At 44.3% G+C, this 25,163-nt stretch overlaps 1 protein-coding gene across 1 annotated transcript in view; it reads right to left on the reverse strand.

The window, feature by feature from the left end:
- LOC143774144 (phospholipid scramblase 2-like) overlaps window positions 1–2,519 on the reverse strand; it is a 39,277-nt gene extending 36,758 nt beyond the window's left edge. Inside the window, exon 1 of the mRNA XM_077261476.1 lies at window positions 2,409–2,519. Coding sequence (XP_077117591.1) covers window positions 2,409–2,421 — 13 coding nt within the window. The 5' untranslated portion in view covers window positions 2,422–2,519. The remainder of the gene's footprint in view (window positions 1–2,408) is intronic.
- Window positions 2,520–25,163: the final 22,644 nt, after the last annotated feature.

Here is a 25,163-nt window from a genome sequence, read left to right on the forward strand (position 1 = left end):
ATTGTTTTCTTCATTTCGTAACATCTTTGTATATTTACATAAACACTGTCTACTTTTCGGGTTAAATATTTTAAATGTAATAGTTCTGTTCTTTTTGCTCTGTAAACCACACCACTGAAGCCTCGTGAGGCTCAATGCTACCAAGTGTCCAATTGGCCAGTAGAATCAATCGGTGGTGGCAGCTAGCCTTTTTGGTTATTGTGGAGCTTGACTGTGACCCTACCGAAGTAAATATATATATATATATATATATATATATATATATATATATATATATATATATATATAACATTTTTATAAATGATCTAGATAAGAGAATTGAGGAAAACAAATTAAGTTTGCAGACGATGCAAATCTAGAAGTGATAGCTAACACTAGAGAAGACAGAGAAAGGATTCATAAAGATCTAGATAAGCTTGAACAATGGGCAGCGACTAATAGAATGGGATTTAACAAGGAGAAATGCAAAATTCTACATCTGGGCAAAAAAATTTTAAATTACATCTACAGAAGAATGGGAGGAATAGAACTAAGCAACAGCATGTGTGAAAAAGACCTGAGTATAGTAATAGATCACAGACTGCACATGAGTCAACAGTGTGATGCAGCAGCAAAAAGGGCAAACACAGTTCTAGGATGTATTAACCCCTTAACATCCAATGACGGATATATCTGACATTGGACATCTTACCCTGTTTGGTGCGAGCTCTGGCGATGAGCCTGCACCTTTTCCGGCACATGACAGCTGATCTGATCAGCTGTCATGTACCCCTAACAGCCGCGGGTGGAATTGCAATCTACCCACGACTGTTAACATGTTAAATGCCACTGTCAAACTGACAGAGGCATTTAACATGTACGCACGGGAAGCGAATCATAAACCCCACCCATCAGTGCCCCTGTCACATGATATGGGTAACCGATGGGTTAGCATGACAGCCCGGGGTCTGCAGGAGACCCCTGTGGTTGTTGTAGCTGGATAGCTTTGAGCCCTGCTCTATGTAGCACAAACGATCGGATGATTACAGCTTCTAGTTTCCCATGGAGACTATTGAAGCAACTAAAAAGTAAAAAAAAATGTTTTTAAAAATATAAAAAAAATAAAAAATAAATAAAAGTTCAAATCACCCCACATTTGCCCTATTCAAAATAAAACAATAAAAAAAATCAAATACATAGATATTTGGTATCGCCCGATGGCCCGATATACCAATATATAAAAAGAACTAACCCAATCGGTAAACAGCGTAGCTGGAAAAAAAATAGAAATTTCGTTTTTTTGGTCACTGCAGCATTGCAATAAAATGCAATAACGGGTGATCAAACGATCGTTTACACACTACAATTTCAGATCAGCGCACAAAAAAAATAAGCCTTCACACCAGATCCTGAAAAATGGAGACGCTACGGGTCTCGGAAAATGAAATTTTTATTTTTTTATTTTTTTTACAAATTTTGGATTTTTTTTCACCACTTAAATAAAAAGAACCTAGACGTGTTTGGTGTGCATGAACTCGAACTGACCTGGAGAATCATAATATCAGGTCAGTTTTAGCATTTAGTGAACATGGTAAATAAAATCCAAAAATCTATTTTAGAATTGCACTTTTTTTGCAATTTCACCGCATTTGTAATTTTTTTCCTCATTTTCCAGTACACGATATGGTAAAAGTACAACTCCCGATGACCCTGGAGGTCCCATCCACCTCTAACATTCTCGGATGCGGTGTTGGATACTCCCTGGATGGTTTCTGGTCAAGGGTGACATTAAATGTGCATATACTATACATTCACTGTGAAAGCACCTAATAACCGGCCTAGTAGCAATAGTAGCCGTTGCCTCTTCCATCAGTCGTCTGTCAATTGTGTCATTGTCCTGACAGTTGGTGGCAGCGGTGGGATTGGTAGTGTCGGTCCCTTGCAGAAATCTTCATGCTCTTCTATGAGATGAAAATCTTCAGGTTCTCCAATAGGAAGAACATCTCCAGTTTCACCTAAATGACCTTTACTCCTGAGCATGACACTTTGGATTAGTCAAGAACACGATGACAGGTCTTTGTGGGATTAGGCGAGCAGATGAGCAGATGACAATGCAGAATTCTGGACAATCAACATGATCTCGTTGATGTAATTATTGTCCCTTCACAACGTTCTCCTGATGAAAGCTGTGGATTCAGCTTTATCCAGCCCTTATTGCGGGGGTCCGCTCCCAAGCTGCCGTACTATTGACCAGGCCTGATTTTCTTGTAGGCTACAAGGATTCCAGATCAGTAGAGCAATTACTCATGAGATCCCCAGATGGACCCTTGGGGTACAACGTAGAGTATCAGGGTGATCATGTATAATCATCTAATCTACTGTCAGGACACAGGGGTGAATGTAAGACCAGGGGCTCGTAAGAAAATTACCTTTGAACGACATGGGCAGGAGGCACAAGACACCGGATCCAAATGTCTAAAAACACAAAAGACAAAGTGATAGAAAGGCTTGTAGGATGGCTAGTATGGAGTAATAATGGGCTAAATGGAGTAATAATGGGGTTATATGGAGTAATAATGGGGTTATGTGGAGCAATAATGGGGGTATGAGGAGTAATAATGGGGGTATATAGAGTAATAATGGGGGTATATAGAGTAATAATGGGGGTATGAGGAGTGATAATGGGGGTATATAGAGTAATAATGGGGTTATATGGAGTAATAATGGGGGTATATAGAGTAATAATGGGGGGTATATAGAGTAATAATGGGGGTAATATGGAGTAATAATGGGGGTTATATGGAGTAATAATGGGGGTATGAGGAGTAATAATGGGCTAAATGGAGTAATAATGGGGTTATATGGAGTAATAATGGGGTTATGTGGAGCAATAATGGGGTTATGTGGAGCAATAATGGGGTATATAGAGTAATAATGGGGGTATATAGAGTAATAATGGGGGTATATGGAGTAATAATGGGGGTATGAGGAGTAATAATGGGGGTATGAGGAGTAATAATGGGGGTATATGGAGTAATAATGGGGGTATGAGGAGTAATAATGGGGGTATATAGAGTAATAATGGGGGTTATATGAAGTAATAATGGGGTTATGTGGAGCAATAATGGGGGTATGAGGAGTAATAATGGGGGTATATGGAGTAATAATGGGGGTATGAGGAGTAATAATGGGGGTATATGGAGTAATAATGGGGGTATGAGGAGTAATAATGGGGGTATATGGAGTAATAATGGGGGTATGAGGAGTAATAATGGGGGTATATAGAGTAATAATGGGGGTTATATGAAGTAATAATGGGGGTTATATGGAGTAATAATGGGGGTATGAGGAGTAATAATGGGGGTTATGGGAGTGTAAGGAGTAATATGAGGGGTTATATACAGTAACAATATAATACAAATAATAATGGAGTAACAGGCAACGCCAAACAGTGCAGATATTGAGTAGGGAAGCATAGTATTGACCGTTTGACACATCATCACTAGTGATAAGCGAGTATACTCGTTGCTCGGGTTTTCTTGAGCACGCTCGGGTGTCCTCCGAGTATTTGTGACTGCTCGGAGATTTAGTTTTTGTTGACGCAGCTGCATGATTTACAGCTGCTAGCCAGCCTGAGTACATGCGGGGGTTGCCTGGTTGCTAGGGAATCCCCACATGTACTCAGGCTGGCTAGCAGCTGTAAATCATGCAGCTGCGTCAACAAAAACTAAATCTCCGAGCAGTCACAAATACTCGGAGACCACCCAAGCGTGCTCAGGAAAACCCGAGCAACGAGTATACTCGCTCATCACTAATCATTACATGATCACCGCACGCATCATCGCCTCACGTATCATTACCTCACGTATCATCACTGCACGCATCTTCATCACACTCATCGTCACAACATGCATGCATCACCGCACGCATCATCACCACACGCATCATCACCTCACGTATCATCACTGCACGCATCTTCATCACACTCATCGTCACCGCATGCATCATCACCACACACATCATCACTGCATGCATCACCGCACGCATCATCGCCTCACGTATCATCACTGCACGCATCTTCATCACACACATCGTTACTGCACACATCATTACTGCACACAATACAAGCAGCTGTGACTTCAGAGCTTCCAGGGAACGGAGGTAACGAAAAGCTTAGGAAGAGGACAGTCCATTGAGATACAAGGCCAGGTGACCAGAGGGTCACAACCTATCTTCTTCAAACATCTCCATGGAGACACGTGACCCGTGGGTCCCAATACTGGCTTTCCCAAATGTATCCATGAGGCTCAGGTGACCGGTGGGTTCACATCCTGACCTCTCCAAATGTGTCCATGGGTTCAGTGATGGTCAATGGAGCAGATCTGTATTCTTTCAGCCAGGGCCATGGTCCCCTAAGCTGGCATACTGTAGAATGTCAAATCTGCATCCCTCGTGATGGAGCCATGATGTCTTGGCTGCTGCCTAGTAGAGCGCTCCTGGCTGGGTTTTGTACAGAATCTCTGGATCTTTGGATGTCTTGGATATTCTTTTACAGAGTCATATCCCATTTCTATAGTTCACAGCTGTTCTTGAAGCAATTATTCACAGGTCAAGGGGAAGGGGTGAAGAGGTTAACCCGCATTGCTTGATCATTTATAGTTTATCCTTCAATGTTTGCAAGTCAGCAAACTGCATGGCCTGGTGCAATGTGTAATCAACATATCAGCAAATATAATTGACCTTGCATCCTGTTTTGCAAATGTAACAGTACAGTTAACTGTAGGAGCTAATAGAAGAGGTAAATAACAAACATTCATCAATTTACAAATATCAATTCAACCTACAAGAAGAGGCAACATAAAGCTAACAGTCAATGCCCCCTGGCTCACTGAAAATAGACATCTGGATAATTAAGATTACATGATCTGTCGTCACAGGGGTGGTTGGAACTTACCTTGTTTGTAAGATAAGAGTACATGGGAGACAAAACCGGTGGGTGCCATGTCTCCAGCTTATGCAACACAGCAAAAATAGAAGGGAAAAAGAGGGAGAGCAGCACTTCCAGTGGTTCAATAAAACAAGGATATTATTTAGCAAGCCATAAAAAAGACAAACATGGTCGAAAAACTGACATGCTTCTGGCTACTATGATTAAGGGCAGCCTGGATAGTTACATAGTTACATAGTTATTAAGGTTGAAGGAAGACTGTAAGTCCATCTAGTTCAACCCATAGCCTAACCTAACATGCCCTAACATGTTGATCCAGAGGAAGGCAAAAAAACCCCATGTGGTAAGAGTAAGCTCCACCATGGGGAAAAAAATTCCTTCCCGACTCCACATACGGCAATCAGACTAGTTCCCTGGATCAACGCCTTATCAAGGAATCTAGTGTATATACCCTGTAACATTATACTTTTCCAGAAAGGTATCCAGTCCCCTCTTAAATTTAATTAATGAATCACTCATTACAACATCATACGGCAGAGAGTTCCATAGTCTCACTGCTCTTACAGTAAAGAACCCGCGTCTGTTATTATGCTTAAACCTTCTTTCCTCCAGACGTAGAGGATGCCCCCTTGTCCCTGTCTCAGGTCTATGATTAAAAAGATCATCAGAAAGGTCTTTGTACTGTCCCCTCATATATTTATACATTAACATAAGATCACCCCTTAGCCTTCGTTTTTCCAAACTAAATAGCCCCAAGTGTAATAACCTATCTTGGTATTGCAGACCCCCCAGTCCTCTAATAACCTTGGTCGCTCTTCTCTGCACCCGCTCTAGTTCAGCTATGTCTTTCTTATACACCGGAGACCAGAACTGTGCACAGTATTCTAAGTGCGGTCGAACTAGTGACTTGTATAGAGGTAAAATTATGTTCTCCTCATGAGCATCTATGCCTCTTTTAATGCATCCCATTATTTTATTTGCCTTTGTAGCAGCTGCCTGACACTGGCCACTGAATATGAGTTTGTCATCCACCCATACACCCAGGTCTTTTTCATTGACTGTTTTGCCCAGAGTTTTAGAAATAAGCACATAGTTATACATCTTATTACTTCTACCCAAGTGCATGACCTTACATTTATCCCCATTAAAGCTCATTTGCCATTTATCAGCCCAAGCTTCTAGTTTACATAAGTCATCCTGTAATATAAAATTGTCCTCCCCTGTATTGATTACCCTGCAGAGTTTAGTGTCATCTGCAAATATTGAAATTCTACTCTGAATGCCCCCTACAAGGTCATTAATAAATATGTTAAAAAGAAGAGGGCCCAATACTGACCCCTGTGGTACCCCACTGCTAACCGCAACCCAGTCCGAGTGTGCTCCATTAATAACCACCCTTTGTTTCCTATCCCTGAGCCAGCTCTCAACCCACTTACACATATTTTCCCCTATCCCCATTACTCTCATTTTATGTAACAACCTTTTGTGTGGCACCGTATCAAAAGCTTTGGAAAAGTCCATATACACTACGTCCACTGGGTTCCCTTGGTCCAGTCCGGAACTTGCCTCTTCATAGAAGCTGATCAAATTAGTCTGACATGAACGGTCCCTAGTAAACCCGTGCTGATACTGGGTCATGAGGTTATTCCTCCTCAGATACTCCAGTATAGCATCCCTTAGAATGCCCTCCAGGATTTTACCCACAGTAGAGGTGAAGCTTACTGGCCTATAATTACCGAGTTCAGTTTTTGTCCCTTTTTGAATATTGGCACCACATTTGCTATACGCCAGTCCTGTGGTACAGACCCTGTTATTATGGACTCTTTAAAGATTAAAAATAATGGTCTATCAATGACTGTACTTAGTTCCTGCAGTACTCGGGGGTGGATCCCATCCGGGCCCGGAGATTTGTCAATTTTAGTTATTTTTAGACGCCGCTGTACTTCCTGCTGGGTTAAGCAGGTGACATTTAATGGGGAATTTTTATCACTAGTCATTTTGTCCGCCATGGGATTTTCTTTTGTAAATACTGATGAAAAAAAGTCATTTAGCATATTGGCTTTTTCCTCATCCTCATCCACCATTTCCCCCAGACTATTTTTAAGGGGGCCAACACTGTCATTTTTTAGTTTCTTACTATTTATATAGTTAAAGAATATTTTGGGATTATTTTTGCTCTCTCTGGCAATGAGTCTCTCTGTCTCAATCTTTGCTGCCTTGATTTGCTTTTTACAGAATGTATTTAATTTTCTGTATTTATTTAATGCCTCCTCACTACCTACTTCCTTTAATTCTCTAAATGCTTTCTTTTTGTCCCTTATTGCGCCCCTTACAGCTCTATTTAGCCATATTGGTTTCCTCCTATTTCTAGTATGTTTATTCCCATACGGTATATACTGTGCACAGGTCCTATCCAGGATGCTAATAAAAGTCTCCCATTTTCTTTGTGTATTTTTGTGTCTCAGGATATCGTCCCAGTTAATTGCACCAAGATCCTCTCTCATCCGTTGGAAATTTACCTTCCTGAAGTTTAGTGTCCTTGTCACCCCCCTACTACCCATCTTATTAAAGGTTACATGAAAACTTATTATTTTGTGATCACTATTCCCCAAGTGACCCCCAACCCTTATATTTGATATGCGGTCTGGCCTGTTGGTTAATATTAGGTCTAGCAGTGCCCCCCTCCTTGTTGGGTCCTGAACCAGTTGTCAGAGGTAATTGTCTCTCATAGTTGTCAAACCCCGATTACCTTTGCTGGAACTGCAGGTTTCTGTTCCCCAATCTATTTCAGGGTAGGTGAAGTCCCCCATAATAATGACTTCTCCTTGAGTCGCAGCTTCATCTATTTGCTTTACGAGGATATTCTCCATTGCTTCCATTAGTTTTGGAGATTTATAACAAACCCTTATCAGTAATTTATTATTTTTTCCCCCTCCCCTTATCTCCACCCACAGGGACTCTACATTTTCATTAAATTCACCTATATTATCACGCAGGATGGGTTTTAAGGAAGATTTTACATATAGACACACCCCTCCCCCTCGCTTATCTGTACGGTCATTTCTGAACAGACTATAGCCCTGCAAGTTAACAGCCCAGTCATGGCTCTCATCCAGCCACGTCTCAGATATCTGTTGTGGATTCTGTTTTTGGGCTCCCTCTGGTGGTTACAGCTGGTACTGGGTGACTTTGGTGGGTTGCGGTCTCTGGTTTCCACCTGTCCATCAGAGGCTGGGTGTTTCCTATTTAACCTGGCTTTCCTGTCATTCCCTTGCCGGCTATCAATGTATCAGTGTGTCTCTGTTACCTTTGCTATCTGCTCCTAGGCCTTCAAGACAAGCTAAGTCTGTATTTCCCTGTTTCATGATTGCTTTCATGTTTTTAGTCCAGCTTGCAGATATGTAATTCTCTGCTGCTGGTTGCTCTAGTGGGCTGAAATTACCACTCATGTACCATGAGTTGGCACATGAGTTCAAGTAATTTCAGGATGGTATTTTGAAGGGTTTTAAGCTGACCGCGCAGTTCACCTTTTGTATCCTCTGCTATCTAGCTTAAGCGGGCCTCATTTTGCTGAATCTGTTTTCATAACTACGTTTGTGCCTTCCTCTCATTTCACCGTCATTATATGTGGGGGGCTGCTATTTCTGTGGGAATATTTCTCTGGAGGCAAGATAGGTCTGTGATTCTTCTGATAGGGGTAGCTAGATCTCCGGCTGGCGCGAGACGTCTAGAGTCCCCCCAGGAACGTTCCCCGGCTGCTGTTAGTTGAGTGTTGAGGTTCAGGATCGCGGTCAGCTCAGGTTCCATCACCCTAGAGCTCGTCCTGTTTTTGCCCGTGTTATGTGTTTAATTCCCTGCCATTGGGAACATGACAGTATAGCCGGCCCACAAAGTGTTAATTGTTTGGGCTGAAGCAGGAGAAAAAGAAGTGTTGAAGGGAAATTTTTTTTTTTTTTCCCTCAGAGTTTTGCTGCCTAGCCCTTAATTGCTGTCTAGCTGCTTCTTACCTCCTCTTAACCCTTGAATGGCTCTGACCTTAGCTGTTTAACATGGATGTCCAGAGTTTGGCTTCCAGCCTGAATAATCTTGCTGCAAAAGTTCAAAACATACAGGATTTTGTTGTTCACACTCCTATGTCTGAACCTAGAATTCCTATTCCAGAGTTTTTTTCTGGAGATAGATCTACCTTCCTGAATTTCAGGAACAATTGCAAATTGTTTCTTTCTTTGAAATCTCGCTCCTCTGGAGACCCTGCTCAGCAGGTCAAGATTGTAATATCTTTCCTGCAGGGCGACCCTCAGAATTGGGCATTTGCATTGGCACCAGGGGATCCTGCATTGCTCAGTGTGGATGCGTTTTTTCTGGCACTGGGATTGCTCTATGAGGAACCTAACCTGGAGATTCAGGCTGAAAAGGCTTTATTAGCCCTCTCTCAGGGGCATGATGAAGCGGAAGTATATTGTCAAAAATTTCGGAAATGGTCGGTGCTTACTCAGTGGAATGAGTGCGCCCTGGCTGCAAACTTCAGAGATGGTCTTTCTGAGGCCATTAAGGATATTATGGTGGGGTTCCCTGCGCCTACAGGTCTGAATGAGTCTATGGCTATGGCCATTCAGATTGATCGGCGTTTACGGGAGCGCAAACCTGTGCACCAGTTGGCGGTGTCTTCTGAACAGGCACCTGAGACTATGCAATGTGATAGAATTCAGTCCAGAAGTGAACGGCAAAATTATAGGCGGAAAAATGGATTGTGTTTTTATTGTGGTGATTCAGCTCATGTTATATCAGCATGCTCTAAACGCACAAAAAAGCTTGATAAATCTTTTGCCATTGGTACTCTGCAGCCTAAGTTCATTTTGTCTGTGACTCTGATTTTTTCACTGTCTTCCATTTCCGTTGATGCCTATGTGGATTCGGGCGCTGCCCTGAGTCTTATGGATTGGTCATTTGCTAAACGCTGCAGTTTTAGTCTGGAGCCTCTGGAAGTTCCTATTCCTCTGAAGGGAATTGACTCTACACCATTGGCTATGAATAAACCGCAGTACTGGACACAAGTGACCATGCGCATGACTCCCGTTCATCAGGAGGTGATTCGCTTCCTTGTACTGTATAATTTACATGATGTACTAGTGCTTGGTCTGCCATGGTTACAAACTCATAATCCAGTCCTGGATTGGAAAACAATGTCTGTGTTAAGCTGGGGATGTCAGGGGGTCCATGATGATGCACCTCATCATCATGATGATTTCAATCACTTCATCTACTCCTTCTGAGGTCCCTGCGTTTTTGTCTGACTATCGGGATGTTTTTGAGGAGCCTAAGCTCAATTCGCTCCCTCCTCATAGGGATTGTGACTGTGCTATAGAATTAATTCCTGGCAGTAAGTTCCCTAAGGGTCGTTTATTTAATCTGTCAGTGCCAGAGCATACTGCTATGCGGAATTATATTAAGGAGTCCTTGGAAAAGGGACATATTCGTCCATCTTCGTCCCCTCTGGGAGCAGGTTTTTTTTTCGTGGCAAAAAAAGATGGTTCCCTGAGGCCTTGTATAGATTATCGCCTTCTGAATAAGATTACAGTCAAATATCAGTATCCATTGCCATTATTGACTGATTTGTTTGCTCGCATTAAGGGGGCTAGGTGGTTCACTAAGATAGATCTTCGCGGTGCGTATAATCTTGTGCGGATAAAGCAGGGTGATGAGTGGAAAACCGCATTTAATACGCCTGAGGGCCATTTTGAGTATTTGGTAATGCCTTTTGGACTTTCTAATGCTCCTTCAGTCTTTCAGTCCTTTATGCACAATATTTTCCGTGAATATCTGGATAAGTTTATGATTGTGTATTTGGATGATATTTTGGTGTTTTCTGATGACTGGGAGTCTCATGTTCTACAGGTCAGGAAGGTGTTTCAAGTCCTGCGGGCCAATTCTCTGTTTGTGAAGGGCTCAAAATGTCTCTTCGGAGTCCAGAAGATTTCTTTTTTGGGGTACATTTTTTCTCCTTCTACTATTGAGATGGATCCCGTCAAGGTTCAGGCGATTTGTGACTGGACACAACCTACATCTGTTAAGAGTCTTCAGAAGTTCTTGGGTTTTGCTAATTTTTATCGTCGGTTCATTACTAATTTTTCCAGTGTTGTTAAACCTTTGACTGATTTGACTAAAAAGGGTGCTGATGTTGCTAATTGGTCTCCTACGGCTGTGGAGGCCTTTCAGGAACTTAAGCGCCGGTTTTCTTCTGCTCCTGTGTTATGTCAACCAGATGTTTCACTTCCTTTTCAGGTTGAGGTTGATGCTTCCGAGATTGGAGCGGGGGCGGTTTTGTCACAGAGAAGTTCCGATGGCTCGGTGATGAAGCCATGTGCGTTCTTTTCTAGAAAATTCTCGCCCACCGAGCGCAATTATGATGTGGGTAATCGGGAGCTTTTGGCCATGAAGTGGGCATTTGAGGAGTGGCGTCATTGGCTTGAGGGTGCTAGACATCGTGTGGTGGTCTTGACTGATCACAAAAATCTGATTTACCTTGAGTCTGCCAGGCGTCTGAATCCTAGACAGGCTCGTTGGTCGTTGTTTTTTTCTCGTTTCAATTTTGTGGTTTCATACCTGCCAGGTTCAAAGAATGTGAAGGCAGATGCTCTTTCCAGGAGTTTTGTGCCTGACTCTCCTGGAGACTCTGGGCCTACTGGTATCCTTAGGGATGGGGTAATATTGTCCGCCGTCTCCCCAGACTTGCGACGTGCATTGCAGGAGTTTCAGGCGGATAAACCTGATCGTTGTCCACCAGAAAGACTGTTTGTTCCGGATGATTGGACCAGTAGAGTCATCTCCAAGGTCCATTCTTCTGTGTTGGCTGGTCATCCTGGAATATTTGGTACTAGAGACTTGGTGGCCAGGTCTTTTTGGTGGCCTTCCTTGTCAAGGGATGTGCGCACCTTTGTGCAGTCTTGTGAAGTGTGTGCTCGGGCTAAGCCTTGCTGTTCTCGGGCCAGTGGGTTGTTGTTATCCTTGCCTATCCCGAAGAGGCCTTGGACGCACATTTCCATGGATTTTATTTCAGATCTCCCTGTCTCACAGAAAATGTCCGTTATCTGGGTTGTGTGTGACCGCTTTTCTAAGATGGTTCATTTGGTACCCTTGCCTAAGTTGCCTTCCTCCTCTGAGTTGGTCCCTTTATTTTTTCAGAACGTGGTTCGTTTGCATTTGATTCCGGAGAATATCGTTTCTGACAGGGGATCCCAGTTTGTGTCTAGATTTTGGCGGACGTTTTGTGCTAAGATGGGCATTGATTTGTCTTTCTCGTCTGCATTCCATCCTCAGACGAATGGCCAGACGGAGCGAACTAATCAGACCTTGGAAACTTATTTAAGGTGTTTGGTTTCTGCTGATCAAGATGACTGGGTTGCCTTTTTGCCACTGGCCGAATTTGCCCTTAATAATCGGGCTAGTTCTGCTACTTTGGTTTCTCCTTTCTTTTGTAATTCGGGGTTTCATCCTCGTTTTTCCTCTGGTCAGGTGGAGCCTTCGGATTGTCCTGGAGTGGACGTGGTGGTGGACAGGCTACATCAGATTTGGAATCAGGTGGTGGACAATTTGAAGTTGTCTCAGGAGAAGACTCAGCAGTTTGCTAATCACCGTCGCCGCGTGGGTCCCCGACTTCTTGTTGGGGACTTGGTGTGGTTGTCTTCTCGTTTTGTCCCTATGAAAGTCTCTTCTCCTAAGTTCAAGCCTCGGTTCATCGGTCCTTATAAGATCTTGGAGATTCTTAACCCTGTATCTTTTCGTTTGGATCTCCCAGCATCGTTTGCTATTCATAATGTGTTCCATCGGTCGTTATTGCGGAGGTATGAGGTGCCCGTTGTTCCTTCGGTTGAGCCTCCTGCTCCGGTGCTGGTGGAGGGAGAATTGGAGTATGTTGTTGAGAAGATCTTGGATTCTTGTGTTTCCAGACGTAAACTCCAGTATTTGGTTAAGTGGAAGGGTTATGGTCAGGAGGATAATTCCTGGGTGGTCGCCTCTGATGTTCATGCGACTGATTTGGTCCGCGCCTTCCATAGAGCTCATCCTGATCGCCCTGGGGGTTCTCGTGAGGGTTCGGTGACCCCTCCTTAAGGGGGGGTACTGTTGTGGATTCTGTTTTTGGGCTCCCTCTGGTGGTTACAGCTGGTACTGGGTGACTTTGGTGGGTTGCGGTCTCTGGTTTCCGCCTGTCCATCAGAGGCTGGGTGTTTCCTATTTAACCTGGCTTTCCTGTCATTCCCTTGCCGGCTATCAATGTATCAGTGTGTCTCTGTTACCTTTGCTACCTGCTCCTAGGCCTTCAAGACAAGCTAAGTCTGGAATTCCCTGTTTCATGTTTGCTTTCATGTTTTTAGTCCAGCTTGCAGATATGTAATTCTCTGCTGCTGGTTGCTCTAGTGGGCTGAAATTACCACTCATGTACCATGAGTTGGCACATGAGTTCAAGTAATTTCAGGATGGTATTTTGAAGGGTTTTAAGCTGACCGCGCAGTTCACCTTTTGTATCCTCTGCTATCTAGCTTAAGCGGGCCTCATTTTGCTGAATCTATTTTCATAACTACGTTTGTGCCTTCCTCTCATTTCACCGTCATTATATGTGGGGGGGCTGCTATTTCTGTGGGAATATTTCTCTGGAGGCAAGATAGGTCTGTGATTCTTCTGATAGGGGTAGCTAGATCTCCGGCTGGCGCGAGACGTCTAGAGTCCCCCCAGGAACGTTCCCCGGCTGCTGTTAGTTGAGTGTTGAGGTTCAGGATCGCGGTCAGCTCAGGTTCCATCACCCTAGAGCTCGTCCTGTTTTTGCCCGTGTTATGTGTTTAATTCCCTGCCATTGGGAACATGACAGATATCCCCACCATGTCATAATTATGCTCCAACAACATTAGTTCTAATTCATCCATTTTGTTGGCGAGGCTTCTGGCATTAGTATACATGCACTTGATGTTCCTCTCTGTACCTCTATTCTTTCTTAAATTACTAACTGTTCTAACCCCACCCCCCATGCCACCGCCACCCCCAACTTCCTTATTTGTGCCCAGGTCTCTATCTGCACTATCTTCCCCTCCTATAAAATGAATACCCTCCCCCCCAATCCCTAGTTTAAACACTCCTCCAACCTTCTAACCATTTTCTCCCCCAGCACAGCTGCACCTTCCCCATTGAGGTGCAGCCCGTCCCTAGCGTAGAGCCTGTAGCCAACTGAGAAGTCGGCCCAGTTCTGCAGGAACCCAAACCCCTCCTTCCTACACCAATTCTTGAGCCACTTATTAACCTCCCTAATCTCCCGTTGCCTCTCTGGCGTGGCACGTGGTACAGGCAGTATTTCGGAAAATACCACGTTGGATGTCCTTGCTTTCAGCTTGCAGCCTAATTCCCTGAAATCATCTTTAAGGACCTTCCACCTACCTCTAACTTTGTCATTTGTGCCAATGTGCACCATGACCGCTGGGTCCTCACCAGCCCCTCCCAGTAATCTGTCCACCCGATCAGCGATGTGTCGGACTCGAGCGCCAGGTAGGCAGCACACCGTCCGACGATCCCTGTCTTTGTGACAGATTGCCCTATCTGTTCCCCTAATAATTGATTCCCCCACTACCAGCACCTGTCTGGCCTGCCCTGCTCTCCTATTTCCCTCCTTACTGGAGCAGTCACTCCTCCGGCTTTCAGAGGAATGCCAGAAACGTGTCAGTTATTTAACCTTGCTAGTCCTTTTTATGGCTTGCTAAATAAAATCCTTGTTTTACTTAACCTCTGGAAGTGTCGCTCTCCTTCTATAATTTCCATTTTATTGGCTTATTCACTTGAATGATTATTTTGCTTTTTCAGCTGATTTATTCTAGCTTACCAGGTCCTGGAGTCGGCTTTTTGGTGCCGATTTCTTGCAAACAAAACATTCATGTGTTTCCTTCAAATGACTTATTTTTGGGTAGATCTTAGGTTTATAAAGCAGATCCTGTTTTGGATACCTGACTGCTGCTTAGACTTTCTGTCTTTCGCTTATACTCCTTCACAAGCTTTCCTCTGACATACTCCAATGTAAGCTCATAATCTGGGCGTGCATCTAGTGCAGTTACAAGTGTGTCATAGGTTTCTGGTAGACCGCTTAGTAGTAGTGCAGCAACATGGAAATCCTTTAGATCTTCCCCAATGCCCCGCAGGTGCTCCACAATTTGTAGAGTATTTCTTATGTAATCCTGCATATCTTGGCCCTTATTTAGCTTAGACTGGTACAGCTTTCTCATTAGAGCATATTGCTTAGATTTATCCTTTCATGCACTTTCTGCAGCGGATCCCACATTTCTTTTGAGTTGCACATTTAAATATATGCACAGTCTGATCATCACCTATACTAAGGGAGATAGTGCCTTGTGCTTTTTGATCCTTTTCTACCCAGTCTACTGGTAGTGGGTCAAGTCTAGACTCATGTGTGTTTCCACATACTGTCTCTTATCAGCAGCATCTTTATCTTGAATTTCCAGATTTCCAGGATTGGTAGTTCTGGTTAGTCAGATTTAGCACAGTGAACTTCATAGAATTGCTGTTGGTGGCCATTTTTGCTTCTTCTTCTTCTCAGTACACTGATGTTCTCTCTCCTCTGAGCTGTTCTCTGGATATTTAGGTTTCTGGGCTTCTGGTTCAGTAACCTGTTGGCAGTGGATTACTCTCTGACCTCTCCAGCCGATCAACAGTGAATATATTCTTATTCAGAAAGATAACAGCTTACAACTGGTATTTCTTATAGCTTAGGATGTTAGCAACTTGTATGTCAGAGCTTGTAAAGTGAAAGTAAGATGTGCTCCAGCTACACACAGTGAGCAGGAAATTCCTAATTTAATTTTTTAACAATGTACTATTGGCAGCATAACACTGCTGGAGACGGAAGCTCATCCACCACTAAACAGAAGTACGTAGCAGTTTTTGCATTATATACAATGATAAGCATTATTCCAACGGCTAAACCTTAATCTTGGAGTGATCTTTGCTGATTGACTGCCCCTGGGGAGGGTAATGATCGTCTTGAATTTCCTCCATTTCTACACTAGGTTATTGGCTGCTGTAGTAAAATGAAACCTGAGAGCTGATTGGCTGATGTGGTAAAATCACAGCTGAGAGCAGATTGGTTGCTGTGACCAATAAAGCCAGTCTTTGGGGCAGACAGTCCTCACACATGAAGCGCCATTACGGACAGGATTATCCAGGCTTTTAATTAGAATCATTGACGTTCAGTGTCTCCTGTGTACACTGTGGGGTACACCACTCTTTACATGTGACTGTGGACCCGTGCCATGATCTTACTGATACCACTGTGGGGTACACTGTTATGTTGGACTGGTGGTTAGGAACACTAGAAATGACCAGATGAGCAAACTAGCGATACAGGACAAGCTCTGGGAAGTGGGAGCTCTGCTGACCGCAACCCCTAATCCTATCACAACAACTAGAAATTGCCGTGGAGCGTTCCTGACTCTGCCTAGACGCCTCTTCACAGCCTAAGAGCTAACTACCCCTAAAGATAGAAAATACAGCCTACCTTGCCTCAGAGAAATTCCCCAAAGAAATAGGCAGCCCCCACATATATTGACTGTGAGTTAAGATGGAAGTTACAAACACAGGAATGAAATAGGTTTCAGCATAGGAGGCCAGACTTGACTAAACAGACTGAGGATAGAAAAAGTATCTTTGCGGTCAGCATAAAAAACGAACAAAAAACCACGCAGAGTGTGCAAAAGAAACCACCGCACCGACTCACGGCGCGGTGGTGCCACCCTGCATCCCAGAGCTTCCAGCTAACAAGATAAATTCATTATAGCAAGCTGGACAAAAACACAGTGGTAACAAATAAGTTAGCAGGGACTTAGCTTTTGCTGGAATAGACAGGTCATCTGAAAGATCCAAGAGAACTGAACCAGTACTAGGACATTGACAGCTGGCATCAAGTAACTATCTGAGTGGAGTTAAATAGAGCAGCCAGCCAAGACCTGAACGAGATCAGCTGGAGAAGGAATCTCAGAACCAGCAGCTCCACTCACAGCCACCAGAGGGAGTCCATGAACAGAACTCGCCGAAGTACCATTCATAACCACAGGAGGGAGCTCGAGAACAGAATTCACAACAGTACACCACCCTTTACACGTGACCTTGGACCATTGCCATGATCTTACTGATACCATTGTGGGGTACACCACTCTTTACATGTGACTGTGGACCATTGCCATGATCTTACTGATACCATTATGGGGTACACCACCCATTACATGTGACCATGGACCCGGCCCATGATCTTACTGATACCATTGTGGGGTACACCACTCTTTACATGTGACCGTACATCCGTGCCATGATCTCACTGATGCCATTGTGGGGTACACCACCCATTACTTGTGACCATGGACCATTGCCATGATCTTATTGTTGCCATTGTGGGGTACACCACTCTTTACATGTGACCATGGACCCGTGCCATGATCTCACTGATACCACTGTGGGGTACACCACCCTTTACGTGTGACCATGGACCCGTGCCATGATCTCACTGTGGGGTACACCACCCTATACATGTGACCATGGACCATTGCCATGATCTTACTGATACCATTGTGGGGTACACCACCCTTTACATGTGACCATGGACCATTGCCATGATCTTACTGATACCATTGTGGGGTACACCACCCTTTACACGTGACCTTGGACCATTGCCATGATCTTACTGATACCATTGTGGGGTACACCATCCTTTACATGTGACCGTGGACCATTGCCATGATCTTACTGTTGCCATTGTGGGGTACACCACCCTTTACATGTGACCATGGACCCGTGCCATGATCTTACTGATACCATTGTAGGGCACACCACCCTTTACATGTGACTGTGGACCCATGCCATGATCTTACTGACACCACTGTGGGGTACACTACCCTTTACATGTGACCATGGACCCATGTGTCACAGGTTCCTTCTCTGGTATCACACAATCAACAGAGCAAGAGAATAGTGAACAATCCCAAGACCTTTATTTTTGGCAAAAGTACGAAAGGTCCATATATAACCCACCACACAAAGGATAAGATATTCCAGAACACGAATGTAGTTCAGTAACAGGATAAAAGTCCAACAATCCAGCACAGAGGATAACAGTCCATATTCCCTTCTTTCTCTCTCTGAGGTGCTGTCTTCACATCATGGGTTCCACACAGGATCTCTGTCTCACCTCCCTGATATTTACAAGTCCCTCTCCTCATTCACAGGTTAGGGGGGTTGGGTCGCAGGGGCTCATTGTTTCAACAAGCTAGGTCAACATGTCATTAGCATATTAGCAAACAACATTATTCACTGACCCTGTGGAGAGATAACAATACAGAACTGTGGGGAGAATATCAGATGGCAAATAACAACCCATCCTACAAGAGAACACCTTGAAAATAAGTATAATAGAAATATACACAAAAATGATACCCACATAGCATATCACACCATCACAACCTCTCCCCCCTCATAGTAAGTGAGCACGCCATTAGGTCTACACAGACCTCTGGCCTGCTCACTTTAGTCCACTTTGCTCCACTGTTTATAGTTCCTTGTACAGTGGCAGGGGTTGTCATAATCATGAGCACTTGTCCATAAATTCCCGGGTCCTGGCTTTACGGTCATACCAGGCTTTTTGACTGGACTGGGCTGTTCGCTGATGTTCATTAGCCAAGGTAGCTAGCTAGGCGAGACAGTCTCTGAACTCTAGAACGTAGGGAATGACGGGCGTTACGGTATCTGCGATATCTCCCTCCGATTGTTCTTTCAGAAGAGTGAGAGGCCCACGGACCTTTTGCTCTCACAAAATGACTTTGTAACTCGCCAATGTCATTTCCAAGGAGGATATCTGCAGGAAGTCCTCCCATAACTCCAATCCAACACAGTTTTTCTGAAAAACCATAATCCAAACGTACCAAAGCTCTCTGTATATATTTGCGGACACCCCCCGCCAGGACAATAGGAATTCCTGGACCCTAGTAAATTGTGGTCACACGGGGGTCAGCGATAGTCAGGAATGTCCCTGTCTCTCTAAATCCCGACACTTTGAATCCATCAATTAAGACATCCTGCAGGTGGCAATGCCGTTGCTGTGTATTTCTGATGGACAAAGGCCGGAGTCCGTACACTCCAGGAGGGGTATCTATGGTGCTGTGGTCAGTGGTCCACTCTGGTGGGGGTGGTGGTAGCTCTTCCTCAGGCGGGATGGAGTGCACAAGATGCACTGGACGAGGTGGGGCTGCGTGGGGCTCCCTCCAAATCCTTGAGGGACAGCCAGACTGCAATTGTCCAGGTTGCCCACACCCGTAACATCTCCTCTCTGTGATACCCCCAGGTCATGGTCGGAACTGTTGGGGCCCAGGATTGTGAGCTGTGATTGTCATCGGCCTGCGGCCCTGGTAGTTCAGGCCCAGGTCTCTTGCTCTCTCCTGTAAATTGGATACAGTCCAATTTCTGTACTCACTCTGTGGGTGGTTCTCTATTAGGTTACTCTCTGTTGATCCCACGCTGCCACCAGTTGTCACAGGTTCATTCTCCGGTATCACACAATCAACAGAGAAAGAGAATAGTGAACAATCCCAAGACCTTTATTTAGGCAAAAGTACGAAAGGTCCATATACGATCCACCACACAAAGGATAAAATATTCCAGAACACGAATCCAGTTCAGTAACAGGATAAAAGTCCAACAATCCAGCACAGAGGACAACAGTCCATATTCCCTTCTTTCTCTCTCTGACGTACTGTTTTCACATCATGGGTTCCACACAGGATCTTTGTCTCACCTCCCTGATATTTTCAAGTCTCCCTCCTCATTCACAGGTCAGGAGGGGGAAGGTCTCAGGGGCTCATTGTTTCAACAAGCTAGGTCAACATGTCATTAGCATATTAGCAAACAACATTATTCACTGACCCTGTGGAGACATAGCAATACAGAACTGTGGGGAGAACATCAGATGGCAAATAACAACTCATCCTACAAGAGAACACCTTGAAAATAAGTAAAATATAAATATACACAAAAATGATACCCACATAACATGTCACACCATCACACCACGCCATGATGTTACTGATGCCATTATGGGGTAGACACCACTCTTGGTCTGGCTTTTCACTTTTTTCCTCTTCATTTTCTGGATGTGAAGATATCAAATATATTTATTTTTTATATCTTTATTTTTAATGGAGGTCGAGAAGGGTCATTCAAATGTTTATATTTTTTAATTCTTTAGTTTTGTTTGAGGACTCGATCCTGCGATTGCTTCGCAACCATAGGCGGATTATACTGAGGGCAGTCAGTCCTACTGCCCGGGACCCTGGCAACTCTTAATCTGCCCCTGATTGTGGGGGAAGGCAATGGGAACTGAAGCACCTGAGCACCAGGGTCCGCTACACTTAAACACAGTAGTCAGAGACTGATAGCTGCATTTACATGGATCCGACATATACACACACCGTTCAGACACCACTACACCGTGACCTGTATATACACACCGTCCAGACACCACTACACAGTGACCTGTATTTACACAGTCCAGACACCAATACACTGTGACCTGTATATACACACACACCGTCCAGACACCACTACACCATGACCTGTATATACACACCTTCCAAACACCACTACATCGTGACTTATATATACACACATTGTCCAGACACTACTACACCATGACCTGTATATACACATTGTCCAGACACCACTACACCGTGACCTGTATATATACACAGTCCAAACACCACTACATCGTGACCTGTATATACACACCATCCAGACACCAGTACACCATGACCTGATATACACACCGTCCAGACACAAGTACACCATGACCTGAAGATACACACCGTCCAGACGCCAATACACTGTAACCTGTATGTACACAGTCCAAACACCAATACACTGTGACCTGTATGTACACAGACCAGACACCAATACACTGTGACCTGTATGTACACAGTCCAGACACCAATACACGATGACCTGTATATACACACTGTCCAGACACCACAACACCGTGACCTGTATATACACACCTTCCAAACACCACTACACCATGACCTGTATATACACACACCGTCCAGACACCACTACACCGTGACCTGTATATGCACAGTCCAAACACCACTACATTGTGACCTGTATATACAAACCACTACACCATGACCTGTATATACACATGTCCAGACACCACTACGCCGTGAACTGTATGACAAGATAGAGGATTTTGTGGATATAGTCCATGCTGCCGATATTGAAATAAAGTCAAGGTGTTCAAATAGACAAAAAGTGGTATAATGCTATGCGTTTTAAGGTTCAAATGACCTCTTCCTCAGGACATAACCACAAGTGTAACAAACCTGTGAACTGTATATAGACACAGTAAAAGCACCACTACACCGTGACCTGTATATACACACAGTCCAGACATCCCTATGTGAAGGGACAAATTAAGAAAGGTTCTCCATTTTGTGTTTTTGACTCCATTTTCTTGTTGCTTAAAGATAAATTTTGTTATTTAATTAGGTAAAAGCTTACAGCTGCCATGAAGTAACTTTATCTTGTTGTTTATAAGCCTGGTATGCAACTAGGCTATGGTTCATAATTGGTATAAAGACCTTGAGTCTTCTGACTCGAGCCAGATAATAGATTCGGGGGTGTATCGCTATACAAGACTGAGGCACCTGTTAGAAAAACACATACTATGCCAAGAAGATATGACCATATATGTAGTTTCCGGTTTTTCTGTATTCTTATGGGTTAAGTTTTTCCCTGCATTCTTATAGGTTAAGAACTGTGAGCGTGTTCTTATGCTGATTGGTTGAAGTATAATTTCTATGATTATGAAAAGCGATACACAATAAAACGGGGGCCAGAGATCTGCTCGATCCCCCATACAGAGGCACACGTCTCCGTCTGGTCATTTTCAGTTGCCGGCAACGCCCTGTAGATTAATTTGGAAATCACTGAGTTAACCGTGAAGGATCAATTTAGATCCTCCCTCAACAGTTGGCGCCCGAAAACGTGGGGCCCAAAGCAGGAATGCCTCTGCCCCCCGGAGGACAACAAGACAAAGGATCCTCTGACCGTACACAGGCACTGGAAAATTGGGACTGATCATCCCCCACAACAACCACGGTAAGTTGGCAGTTATACTGTCCAGACTGACCGTTTGGTGTGGTTTTCCTGTGTTTGTGCTGCAAAGAGGATCTGAGGTTTGTCCCCGATGGTGGGGTGATTTTTGGGTGGAATCATATAGAGGTGTAGTTCCGTTGGCAGCCCAGTGCTCGAACAGTACCTCATAAGGGACGGACACCCCGGATTGACCAGTGATGTAATTCTCTTTATAGTCAAAATATCCTGAATTCCTGATCACTGTTAGAATCAGGCGCGGTGAGGTGATCGAAGATGGGTAGGATGCCTAACTCAGGAATTATATATTTATATATATTCAGAGGTGTCCGGAGGGAAAGTCTAAGACGCCCTCCTCCTTTCACTGAGTACCGCGTTTTTGGGTTGTCCCAGCGGGGGACGGGTAAACCTAGTGGAATAGACTATACGGCCGCTCTAGTACTATGCACAACAAAGTAAGGATATTTAGCTCTAAAGGAGAATCAGTTTCCGTGGAAGGAAAAGAAGACTTTGAATTTGTGTGATGAATCTGATATTGTTAGCCCAAAGACGGGGAAAATATTCTCAATTATGGGTTTTTCTAAGGTGTTCTGGCATGTGAATTGTGTGATGAAGGTTTTGTAGAAATTAATTAAGTCTGAGAACTGCTGTATTCCGTTTCTGTGTTTATCTCTAAGATAGCCGATGGGAGGGGTCAAACAGCTGCGTTATTGCTTTCTCTGTGTTGAGGAATGCTGTGATTTTTCTTATCTCGACTGTGTGTCTGGTATGGAGGGGGCACATAGCTGCGTTCTAAGTTTCTCTATATTTTCTGTCGCGCTGGGAGATTTGTGTTTAAACTTATATAATATGGTCCCTCCCCAGGAAATTAAGGCTCTACTCCCGACTGTAAGCCCTATGCCCCTTAACCCCATGGCACCAATATATCCTGGACTGCCGAGAAGTTCTATGGGCGTCTTATGGTAGTATTTAAAGATCAGGGATTCTCACTGTAAAATAAAGCCCATTCACACATTTTTGTGGCAGCTTTGATGTCCGGCCTTAAATCTGAATTGAAAGAGGCAATAATGTCAGTCAGACCCGATATCGAGACTTCCACTCCGGATGATGCATTGAAAATAGTAAAGAGTTTTCAAAAGAATTTAGCCCGTTCTGCATCAGCAGGGAAATTAAAGGTTAAATCAGTGGCCACAGTGATTCCTACTCCAATCTCAACCCCCCACAGCTGCAAGGACACAGCTCTGTTCCTTATCAGTGGCCCATGTAACAGACTTCAGCTCCTGCCCTCCCCATCTTACACACATCCAATATCCCTTTTAACCCTATGTATGGGAATCTCCCTCCCAAGCCCCGTCATGTCAATTCTCAGACCAAGAGCTTGTTTTAATCGGTGTAGATGGCAGATCCAATAAATATACTCTTACAAAACCCATCCTGTCATGATTCTCAATGGCGAGAGAACATAGCCCAGCATATATGAGAACTAGCTCTTGGAAGATGGAAACTATACTGACCATGAACTAAACCTGCCGCACAACTAGAAGTGGCCGGGTAGCATGCCTACGTTTTTTAACCCTAGATGCCCAGCGCCAGCCGGAGAACTACCTAATCCTAGCAGAGGAAAAGACAGTCCTGGCTCACCTCTAGAGAAATTTTCCCAAAAGGCAGACAGAGGCCCCCACATATATTGGCGGTGATTTTAGATGAAATGACAAACGTAGTATGAAAATAGGTTTAGCAAAATCGAGGTCCGCTTTCTAGATAGCAGGAAGACAGAAAGGACACTTTCATGGTCAGCAGAAAACCCTATCAAAACACCATCCAGAAATTCCTTTAAGACTCTAGCATTAACTCATAACACCAGAGTGGCAATTTCCGATCACAAGAGCTTTCCAGACACAGTAACGAAACAGCAGCTGTGAACAGGAACAAAATGCAAAAACACACAAGGACAAAAGTCCAACTTAGCTGGGAGTTGTCTAGTAGCAGGAACAAGCACAGAAGGCTTCTGATTACATTGTTGACCGGCAAGAAACTGACAGAGGAGCAAGGTTATATAGCGACTCCCACATCCTGATAGGAGCAGGTGAACAGAGGGGATGATGCACACAAGTTCAATTCCACAAGTGGCCACCGGGGGAGCCCAGAATCCAATTTCACAACAGTACCCCCCCCTCAAGGAGGGGGCACCGAACCCTCACCAGAACCACCAGGGCGATCAGGATGAGCCCTATGAAAGGCACGGACAAGATCGGAGGCATGAACATCAGAGGCAGTGACCCAAGAATTATCCTCCTGACCGTATCCCTTCCATTTGACCAGATACTGGAGTCTCCGTCTGGAAACACGAGAGTCTAAGATCTTTTCCACAACGTACTCCAACTCACCCTCAACCAACACCGGAGCAGGAGGCTCAACGGAAGGCACAACCGGTACCTCATACCTGCGCAACAATGACCGATGAAAAACATTATGAATCGAAAAGGATGCAGGGAGGTCCAAACGGAAGGACACAGGGTTAAGAATCTCCAATATCTTGTACGGGCCGATGAACCGAGGCTTAAACTTAGGAGAAGAAACCCTCATATGGACAAAACGAGAAGACAACCACACCAAGTCCCCAACACAAAGCCGAGGACCAACACGACGACGGCGGTTGGCAAAAAGCTGAGTCTTCTCCTGGGACAACTTCAAATTGTCCACCACCTGCCCCCAAATCTGATGCAACCTCTCCACCACAGCATCCACTCCAGGACAATCCGAAGATTCCACTTGACCGGAGGAAAATCGAGGATGAAACCCCAAATTACAGAAAAACGGGGACACCAAGGTGGCAGAGCTGGCCCGATTATTGAGGGCGAACTCCGCCAAAGGCAAAAAAGCAACCCAATCATCCTGATCCGCAGACACAAAACACCTCAAATATGTCTCCAAGGTCTGATTAGTCCGCTCGGTCTGGCCATTAGTCTGAGGATGGAAAGCAGACAAAAAAGACAAATCTATGCCCATCCTAGCACAGAATGCCCGCCAAAATCTAGACACGAATTGGGTCCCT

The sequence above is a fragment of the Ranitomeya variabilis genome, chromosome 5 (genome assembly GCF_051348905.1).
Source record: "Ranitomeya variabilis isolate aRanVar5 chromosome 5, aRanVar5.hap1, whole genome shotgun sequence".
In the NCBI taxonomy this organism is placed as follows: Eukaryota; Metazoa; Chordata; class Amphibia; order Anura; family Dendrobatidae; genus Ranitomeya; species Ranitomeya variabilis.